The sequence below is a fragment of the Primulina tabacum genome, chromosome 4 (assembly GCF_025594145.1).
Source record: "Primulina tabacum isolate GXHZ01 chromosome 4, ASM2559414v2, whole genome shotgun sequence".
In the NCBI taxonomy this organism is placed as follows: Eukaryota; Viridiplantae; Streptophyta; class Magnoliopsida; order Lamiales; family Gesneriaceae; genus Primulina; species Primulina tabacum.
Window position 1 is genome coordinate 43,766,570 of NC_134553.1, and position 11,117 is coordinate 43,777,686.

Genomic DNA, 11,117 nt, shown 5'->3' on the forward strand with positions numbered 1-11,117 from the left:
AACTACAAAAATCAGATAAAATGTAACTCTCGAGGATTTTATCCAACCGATGTGTAACAACTAATACACATCTTTCACGTCCAGGAATGAACATTTGAGACAAAAATTTGTGTGAGACGGTCTTATGGGTCGTATTTTGTGAGACATATCTCTTATTTGAGTAATCCACGAAAAATATTATTTTTTATACTCAGAGTATTATTTTTTATTGTAAATATCGATAGGATTGACTCGTCGCACGGCACTGATACAATTGACCGTCCAAAAGATAATTCGGTGAATACATATGAATTGGTGTTGCAGGTTATCTTATAAAATTATAACTTTTTACCTGATATAAAAATATAATTATATCTCTACAAAAATAAAATATATATATATATATAAACAAAATTGGAGAATATCTCCCAGGTCTACCATTTGTTTTTCCCATCTCTCTCATCAGAGCTTGGAGCTCCCCCCACCGCCTTCCTCCTCCGCCACCAGGGAACATGATTACATGAGATGGTGGGACTAAGCGTAATACTAGAAAACTTCAAGGAGATTTCTACGAAGAAATCCCCTCAAGTCATCGTCAAAGGAAGCGCGATTAAACCACCCTCCAACCCTTCTTCCCCCTCTATACTTTCACCTCTTTCTGGATTTTCACCATGGACGAAAAACACGTCCACTTCTGGGTTTCTGGAGTACTGTTTCCTCTGCAAACAAAAACTATCTCCATCCAAGGATCTTTACATGTACAAGTAAGTTCCCAGCGTAGTAGTATTTTATGCGTTAAGATTTGAATATTAAGAGATTTAGATATGCTAAACACGGTGGTACACGATGATGCAGAGGGGACAGGGCATTCTGCAGCGTGGAGTGTAGGTGCAGGCAGATCTTCATGGATGAAGAAGAAAGTGATGAGAAAGCCGGTGGTACCAAAGAGTACAACTGTTCGCTGGCTGCCATGAAAGGACCTCTGCAAGTCCCTCATCAAACTTCATCACCATCTTCTTCGCGCTCTGGGAAGAGAGCAAGAATACACTGGTTCACATGATTTTCTTTTTTCCAGTTTCTGCCCCTTCCAAGCTTCGTTTATGACCTGGATACCCTTCCTCTTTTGTTCCTTTTTCGGGGGTTGTTTCCTATAAAGAAGCCATGGGTTTGGAGCCCAAAAATGGAAATGGTGGAATCTACTGATCTTTTGCTTTTCTTTTTCTTTTTAAGTTTGAGTTTTCGGTTATTTAATTAATATTTTGATGATATATAATCGAGGATGGGGAATGAGTTTTGAGGGGTAATTAAATAATTAATCAAGGCTTTTAAGTTTTGGGATGTAAGATTTTGAATCTTCAAAGAAAATTCTAGTTTGGTTTTTGCTACGATGGACAGAGCATGTACCTTGACTTTCGTGATAGAGTATATGGTTAATTTTTTTTTTTTTTATAAAAAATGTAACATATAAAATTATTAATAAGTTTGAATTTTTATTTTCCTTTTTTAGAAGTAATATTGTTTTTTTCCTTAAAAGAATGATTTTATTTTGGCAAAAATTTATGTTAGACGGTTTCACGGATCGTATTTTGTGAGAGTTGGATCATCATTATTATTTTTTATGCTAAGAAAATTACTTTTTATTGTGAATATCGATATGATTGACTCGTTCATAGATAAAGATTCATTAGGTTTTATTTTTTATTTTATTTTATGCTCGTGGATCTTCTTTCCACTTGCTTCTTTCATATTTCGTCACAAAATTATAACAATCACATAATTTATTTACAATGTGACAAATAGATGTTAAAAATATTTGTATAGTTGAGACCATGAATGTGCGTAGGGTGACTTTTATTGAGTCAGAAAGTACCATTATTTTTATCAGCTAGAAAAAATACCATAATATTTGTTTGTAAAATATTATATTGTATCATAATAAATATTTGCATTAAAAGGCTAGTCATATTCTCTATCAAAAGAAAGGCTACATATAAATTATGATGGACAAATGTCACAAGCATATTTCATACTTGTTGGATCCCAAGTAAATCGTGTGTGTAATTATTTTAATCAAGTACGATTATTTATATCATATAGTAATTATACGATAGCCATTTTTGGTTATTAGTATAATTATTTAATATGTCACGAGTCGACTCGAATAAAAGACGAGTCGCGTATTGGTGATTAACCCTACTTTTATCTTCATTTTCATTGCATTCTTTGAACTTGATGTTAGAATGAATGTAAGGTATTTGTCTATATAAATCATATTGGATATTTTCTACAGACGAATATGGTATACGTAGGGAGAAGGGTGCATGGCGACATGCACTCCCGCCATTGTAATCGGATCCATCTCCACATGACATGCTCTACCGAAGCCTTGGCATGCTCGAAAGGGAAGGCGGTTCCGGCTTCTATATGCATCATTGGAATAGATTCAACGCATGCAAAGGAAGGCCTAAAGGGTGGTAGGGGTCTGTGTGACCATGGTGTGGCTGTAGGTGTACACTTGCGGATACCCCAGACCTGTTCAACGGGAATCTCTTCTCAATTTCGTGCTATACTGCTCAACAATGACGAACCAAAGTTGAATAGATTTATCCCATTATAACCACACCGTACACCAGTTCATATATCATGTTAAAATGACCTGAGCACGTAAAATGTCGTCGGCTTGTCAATTTCCGATCGAATTGACTCGTGTTAGGGAAAACCCATAAACCGCAGAATCAATCACATTAAATCATTGAGAATTTGACTGAAAACTTAAGCGGAAGCGTATCTGAAGCCATAATCTTGAAATTCTTTAAAATGTGTCTTGATCTTCCAGATCTACGCGCTCTTTCCTTGAGAGAATCATTTAGTTTCTTTTCAGAACTATTTTCTTAATGAGGGAGAGAATAGTGAAAGTGATAATCCGAGATCTGGGGACCATGACCCATATTTATAGATAATGTTTATCAATATCTTCTGATATTTCTGTTTTAGCCCATCAGAAAAACAAAAATTACACTTATGTCTCTACATGTTAAAGGCCTACAGCCCATTAGATACATTAAAGCTCAATAACCCGAAACATTAATTGATCACTTTATTTTGTGCTTAATTTAATAGACAACCAACAACACATAATTATTCGTATATAAGCCTATATAAATAAATTGATCCAACAACTCGTTCTTGAATTCGATAACTTGTAAGAAAAACAATTGTCGCTATGGATAATTTCAATGTAATCGAATTATCAAATATGTGCATCAAGAATATAATGAGGACAATATATTAAGAACCCTACAAAGTGGTGGACCAAAATTTAGGAATCTACACTCTCCTCTGTTGTGCCCACAATGGAACTACAGATGCGGAAGCACACAGTACTTTCTTGGAATTGTTCCTCTATGACACCTTTCTCCAACCCAACCGATATCCCTGTCTTAGAAATGGACATTTTATACTATATTTGCCTCTTCCTTGGGCCCAACACACTACAAAAAAAACTCTTACTGGAGTGATTTTTTTCAATTTTAAGAGCGATTTTTAACCGCTTCAACACTTTTACCATCCGTTGCAAAATCGCTCCTCTTGTTGATGGCTTTATATATTATAGAAGCGATTTTTTCAACCGATGGTACAAGTTGAAAAACTGCTTCTATTGTTCATTTTAGGTGCGGTTTAATAATGCTCGTACCTGTCACGCGTATTTACAACAATTTCGAAACGTTTTGTAGTTGTGTATTTAGAAACGTTTCAAAGTGTTCTAAAAGGCGTGAAGTATAAGAACAGTCTTATATCGCTCTTACATGCCATGGATATAAGAGCGATTTGCAAATGCTATTGATGTTGGCAATAAAAGGGCTGTTTGAAACCATTGTACATATTGTAAATATTGCAATGGTTTTGGACCACACCCGTAGCTGTGCATTTAGGAGCCACTTCAAAGCGTTATAAAAAGAGTGAGGTGTAAGAACGGTCATTCACCGATCCTACACGCCATCAATATAAGACTGCTTTGCAACCGCTATTGATGGTAGCAACTGAAGAGCGGTTTGACACCGATCATACACGTCGTGCATATCACAACTTTAAGAGCGGTTCCAAATCACTCATATATGTCATCGATGTAGGAGCAAGAAATATAGGACTATGTCAAACCGCTTTGGAAACAGTTGGCAATAAGATGGTTTTCCTCTGTTCCTATATATTGTCGATATGAGAGTAGTTTTCAACCATTTCTAAATATATGAATTTAAGAGCAGTTGTAAACCACTTTTGAAAAGATACTGTATGTAGGAACTTCTTGGAACGTTCCTCAAGCCAAGAATATTAGAACGACTTCCAATCATTCTTGAAATTAATAATTGTAAATAAACTTCCAAACCAATCATGTGGCGATAAATTTGGAGCAATTTAGGACTGTTTTAAACCAGTGAATTTAAGAGTCGTTTCAAATCGTTTGTAAAACAAAAGATATAGGGGTAATATTTGAGCCCATAATTTAAAATGATTTTAATAAAATTATTTGGAATTGCTCCTAAATTCAATTTAGTAATAATTTACTATTTTACTGTATTTTATTTAAAACAAGTATACATTATTTCAATACAATTCATCAACCAATAAAATAGATAAAAAAATATTCATCAAATAAATAATTAAAAACTTTATATTTAAATCCACAAAATGAATGCTACCATTAATTAATAAAGCACTGTTATCCACACAAAATATAACGATCCATGAGCTATCACGATCTTGGGCTCCCTCGGGGGCCTTGTCCCATATTGGGTAAAAAAGACGCGGAGACCGAGGGCTGAAAAAGAAAAAATATTTTTATTAAATAATTATTTTTAATTATTTAAAATATGGTAGATGCTTTTTCATATTTTTTAAAATAAGGAGTTTTGTGGTGATTTTATACGTCTGAACGTAAATTTTATCGGTGTTGGTTTTTCAACAAAAATACGAACGTTTTGGCAACCCGGCTAATAAATTCACAAAATTATTCAAGCAAAATTATTTTTATATTTTAATTAAGCATTAATGGACCTAAATTACCTTCTTTATGGGCCTAAGTCTTATTAGTGGCTTAATTAAATATTTAATATACAAATTTCATTCCATAACCTACCTTACACATGCCCACCTCCCTTGAGCATTCAAAACTTTTCTCCAAAATTCCCCTCAATATACACGACACACACACATACACAATATTTTGAAAGTAAAAGTCGAAAGCTTCAAGGGGAATTCAAGCCAAGGTTGTCGTCGTCGTTCTTCACAATCGTCATCGAGAATTCATGCGTAGATTACGCAAAGGCACGCATAATTCTTTCCTTCAAACATCATCACACCATGATATATGTTTATGTATGAATTGTAAGGAAAAACAAGTGACACTTTTGTGTATTTTCGTTTTTGAACATAACATGAAATTTCAAGCATGAGTTTGATCCAAAATCTTGTTGTTTTCTTGCATAAAGGGGGTTGCCATGATTAGGACTTGATAAAGCAGGGTTTTACATGAGTTTAGAGTCCTAAGAACACACCAAAACTGCTGCACAACAACAGAATACAAAAGCTGGAACCAAAATCTGGTATAGGTTGATCATATGTCTCGGCTTTCATGGGTTGATGGCTTAGCTTGGGTTCGGTTGGGACCAGGACCGGGCTAGGACCATGTATGAGTCAGGGGTGGAGTCCTAGCCACGCTAGGACTCGAACACCAGAGGCTGGGAGAAGTCCTAGCAAGCTAGGACTCCACCCGAGAGCCATCAAGGGACGTGCAGGATGCGCAGACTTGCAGGGGTTGGTTGGCTCGGCTAGGGGGCTGTGGGCTGGGCTAGGTTGGCTCTATAGGGTCCTAGGAGGGTGTTTGACGGGCTGGTTCAAGGCCTGGCTTGGTGGGTTAGGTCCTAGGCGCACAAACAAGAGTCCTTGCCAACATGGAGTTCTCGGCTAGTTGTGTGCTTGGTTGGGGGCTTCGGTTTTGGGGTTTAGGTTGGTTCCTAAGGGTGCTAAGGGTCCAGTAGGGTCTAGACTAGGGGCTCAAGGTTGGCTCATGATGGTTCGAGCATGGCTCGACCAAAAATGGAGAAGGCTCAAGGTTGGCTTGTTCGAAGGTCCTAGGGTTTCTTTGTGAAAAAAATAAATCGAAATACGGCTCACGGGGGTTGAGTTGTTGTTCACGAGGAATAAAATAATATAAAAAGTTTAAGTTTTGAATTTAGGAATTTTTTATTAAAGTTTGGAATTTTTCGGGATTAAAACGCCGTAAAAACAAATAATTAAAGATACATTAAAAATTCTAGTATTTAAGCTAAATAAAATTAAAAAAATTAAAGATAAATTAAAATAGTCTAGTCTTAAATAATTATTTGGGGACATGTTAGAGTCAATGAAATTAAGAAAAAGTCAAAAAACGTGAAATTTTACGTTTATGGGTAAAACAGTAATTGTACACCCAAAAATTAGTAAGCGTCATGGCGGTGCTCTGAATGCTGTTTTCTATGCTAATATGTTTGTTTTAAATGTTTAAGGATTTTTATATGTTAAAATGTTTATTTCAAAGGTTTACGGATTTTTATGATGAAACGATAACGTTAAAAGATATGTTGCATTCTTGGTTTTAAAGTAAAACGTTATATGCATGTTTAAATTTTATAAAGTGATGAGAATATGAAACATTGAAAGAAGTGAAGTAATTGTGACTAATACGATGATATGCTGGAGATATCATGAGGGTGACGGTCCCAGTGGGAGCCCGACGATCGTATTTCCATGGATACAAATATGTATACGATGATATGTTAATACGTAAGGCCAAAGCTCAGTTGACCGGTGAGAATGTTGCAGATGTCCATGCCGCCCAGTAATATGGTTACATGTAGATGGATCCATCACCCAACACGTAGACGAACACGAAAGTCATAATTAACGATCTGAATTCAACTAAAAGGAAAAAGAAATACGTATATGTTGATGACAATATGTATATGAATATGTTGAAGATGATATGAAATTTTTTATGAAAATGTTTATGTTTGAAGTTTATGCATGTCATGAAAATGGTATTTTTACGTAAAAATATTTTTCACTGTTGCTTGTGGTTTTATACGTATTATTTGTTATCAAGAATATGATGTGTAGAGTCTTTAGACTCACTAGGTGTGATTGATGTAGATGAGTATGATAATAATGTTGAGGGAGGCTCGGATGCCTGATTTGACTGGATTGGAGGTGCACATAACCCGAGGACCAGCGCTTCTACTTTCCGCATTTACGTTTATGTTTAAGTTAAAGATTTTTACGACTTTTTATTTATGTTTTGAGAGGTTTTAGTATGAGCTTTACTTTTCAAATTTATTGTTTTTTAAGTTTGATAAAATGTTCAACGATTTGCTGTTTTGACGATTTCCTTTGACTTTTCAAATACTAGTTGGTTGTTTTATTTTAAAATGGTGCAAAATATTTTATATATTTATTTAAGTAGTTCGGCCGATTTTAATTAGGAGAAAAAAAAAGTTTCTAGTAGTTTTTAAGTAAAACGAATAGTAAACGTTTCACAAAATATCAATAATACTACAATTTCTAATATAAAATAACCCTAAATATTTCAAATTCAATGGATAAAATAAACATGTTTTCCAAATTTCTTCTAATCACTGTCCGATTCTGACATTGATGGAGATCTTCGACTTTCATGTGCATTTTGTGGAGTATTTGTCTGTTGCTGCATAATATCTGCCATGATAGCAGCCATTTAGAAAAAAAATTAAATTTAATATTGTGCATTTATATAAGTACTTTAGAATCAATTCATTAGTATTCAATATGTGGCTATCTGTGTTGGTAATAATTCTGGCTCACTAGATCCTTCAGCACCTCCAGTTATCATACTTTGAATGACTCTTGTAAAATTTTGGAGTTGATGTTCATGTATCTGTCTCATCCGCTCCATTTCTTGTTGCCTTTGTTCTTCCATACTTTCCATTTTATCTTCCATTTCTCGTAACTTATTAATAACATCAGAAGTATGGAGATTACTCTGTGTTAAAAATAATCTACTTATACTAATCTGGGAAAACTTAGCTAGGTAATACACCAGCTCCTAGACATCGAACTTGACCAGAATGTTTTAGTCCAAATATTTCACTGAAAATATACATATAATTAGTATCGTACCCATGAAACCCATTTTCCAAGTAGGCTGTGTCAGCTCAGCCCACTGAACCAGAGGCCCAATTTCATATGGGCTTGGTCCGAGCCACAGTGGGCTGGAATATTGATCAAAATGCAATATTGAACAACTTCATTATTGATGTATAAGATGCCCATATAATTTTTAGATAATTAATTATTAAAACAGAAATATCTAAAGAAACCAATCACTAAAAGACGAATAAGTCAACAAGCCTTTTAAAAAAAAAATTATTTCTTGCATGTGAATGTAAATATTTTTTTAGAGTAATATCTGTAAAAATAAAATTTTAAGTTTTTTTTTGTTGTTGGCATATTTAAGAGATGGGTGTAAAATAATATGTATGCACGTGTCCTCTGTCCTCGAGTCTTCACTACAATTCCATTATTTGCATTCGATATCATTAATGAACTGTAATCCCTTTGACCATCTTGTGCATCTCTTCCCCAAGTGCTAGTTTCTTGTTGCAAGCCATTTTCTTGAAGTGAAGCTGTATGTGTACGCCAAAGAGGGGGAGGAAAGCAAGATTGAATTTTTACTTTTTTTCATCGGGTTTTGGAATTGAGTGATTTTTCCATCTGGGGATTCAAGTTTGTCTCGTGATAGAATGGTGATGGAAGTTGTGCATGAAGATATGGGGGACGGTACCATGCAATGTATGAATCATCCTAACAAAAACAGCACACCGGGTGGGATCTGTGCTTTTTGCCTTCAAGAAAAGCTTGGAAATCTCCTCTCTTCCTCGTTTTCTGTAGCTGTTGGCCCCTCTTCTTCTTCATCACCATCTCCTTCATTTAGATCTGATATCGGGGGTAGCAGAATCATGACCTCCGCCACTGCTGCCGGTTTAGGCGGCGGCTCCGCTCTCCAGCTCCGCTCCATTGCTTCTTCTTCATCTACCGACAATCAGAGTCTGAACAATGACTGTAGCTACCATGGCTATTACACAAGGAGATCAAGACTCCCTTTTGTTTTGACTCACAGGAAAAAGAAGAAGGATGGAGTGATAGGGAATGCAGATGCTGCCAGCATTGTTTTCGAGAGAAGCAAGTCTACCACGACTCCAAGAAGAGGTATGCATGTCTTGAACTATCCCGGGGATTACAGCCCTCATAGAAGTGGATTTTGGTCATTTCTATACTTGTCCAAGAATTCTACCACCAAGAAAAGTGATACCAACTCTAAAGATTCAAACTTCACACCCGCAACACCTAGTACTGTTGGATCCTCATCTGCTATCAAATCAATGGAGAAAAAGAGCGAAAATTTTGTGGTGATTGATGAAAACGAGAGCCCTTCATATGATAGAAAGGTGTCAAGATCAAGATCTGTTGGTTGTGGGAGTAGGAGCTTTTCAGGGGACTTGTTTGAGAGGATTTCAACTGGCTTTGGTGATTGTACTCTCCGTAGAGTAGAGTCTCATAGAGAAGGCAAGCCTAAGCTGCCCCCACTGCATAGAAATGGTGGTAGCAATACCAAGAATGGCCAGGATTGCATCAAAGAAACAGTAAAATGTGGTGGGATTTTTAGTGGTTTTATGTTAACTTCGTCTTCTTCATACTTGGTTTCATCTTCCACTGAGGAGGAGAATAATGCAAATGGGAAAACAGCATACGCAACTCATTCATCAATGGAGCGTATTTCCCATGGAAGGAGTAAAAGCTGGGTGTGGGCTTTTGCAAGCCCAATGAGAGCTTTTGTTAAACCTTCTAATGTAAAAAGGGGTGATGCTTCAACCAAGAATGCCACTCCTAATCTGGATGCAATTCCTTCATTGCTATCTGTGAGTGGCTGAAAATAAAGAGATATTTTAATGTTCTTTACCTGGTCATTACTATGTTAATCCAATATGTTTGCCTCTGTTCTATCAAATTGTTCTGCACTTTTTCACCAATTGTGATATTAATTTCATTTGTTTCAAATTGTTTGTCGTTAAAAGTCGAGGCTATAGGCTTTGTATTTCAGTTGTGCATTTCAGTGTGATCTGGATATGAGTTACTTAAATATAGTTGAATAAATGAATCCATTTGTATATTTTTAGTTTGCACATAATGTTCTTTAGTTGAAATACCAATTTCGTGTGCTCATTACCAAAGCCATACATGGTTTAAAGTTCAAAACCGTAGGGGACGGTGGAAATAACAAGTTTACATACATGTTACCCAGAAATTTAGACATTCTCCACACCTGAACTAAAATCCTGGTCTCATCCCTAGGGAGATGATAATGTCTAAAAAGTGTTGCATAAAAACTTCCATTTTGCCATGTCATGTACCTGAAAGGTCTGTGTGCTGGTTAGCAAGGATCAATTTCCTCTTTGATCATTGTTATGACTATTCACTTTATGGCATGGTTTTTCTTGCAACTTTTCGTACAAAATATTTTGGATTTGAGATTAAACACCCGCTTGATGTCTCAATCCAGGAGCCATTTTATAAGTTTATGTGCTGCCAATTGCAATGGCCAAAAATAAATTAAAATAAAAGGGTGGACTCACATGTCACTATTTTAGCATTTGCAGGAAGTGACGGACCATAACCCCCCAACTCCCCCACTCCACCCCACAAATTGCCTTTGTCTAATCATATTATTATAGAAGGCAAAACAAAGGAAGAAGAAAAATCAGCCTCAAGTTTAGTCAAAATGTTGCAATGTTTGGTAGACAATGACAAAGTACATTGTCTTAATAGTAATATTCTTCATACCAAATAATACAAGTCTTTAAAAAAATTATTTTATTTGGGATATATAAGTATCACATCCTTCAGAAAAACATGCAACTTCAGCAACAGTTCTTTTGTTCTATAGAGCAAGTATAGGTTGAGTTTGGCTTTTGATCTGTTTCCCCTTTGGATTTCCTCCTCTGTTTTCCTGTGATTTCTTGAAGAAACAAGGCAAGATCATATCATAACTTATTCAATGAATCAATAATGAT

General features: G+C 35.7%; 2 protein-coding genes across 2 annotated transcripts; both read left to right on the top strand.

Annotated features, from left to right (window-relative positions):
* Window positions 1-504: 504 nt before the first annotated feature.
* LOC142542024 (FCS-Like Zinc finger 17-like) lies at window positions 505-1,039 on the top strand. The gene is made up of 2 exons (XM_075648472.1): window positions 505-743; window positions 835-1,039. The coding sequence occupies exons 1-2, from the start codon at window positions 505-507 to the stop codon at window positions 1,037-1,039; spliced, it is 444 nt and encodes a 147-aa protein (XP_075504587.1).
* Window positions 1,040-8,513: 7,474 nt separating this feature from the next.
* On the top strand, window positions 8,514-10,216 carry LOC142543332 (uncharacterized). Its single transcript, XM_075650529.1, has one exon. It carries the CDS (start codon window positions 8,790-8,792, stop codon window positions 9,975-9,977), a length of 1,188 nt encoding a protein of 395 aa, XP_075506644.1. The 5' UTR covers window positions 8,514-8,789; the 3' UTR covers window positions 9,978-10,216.
* Window positions 10,217-11,117: the final 901 nt, after the last annotated feature.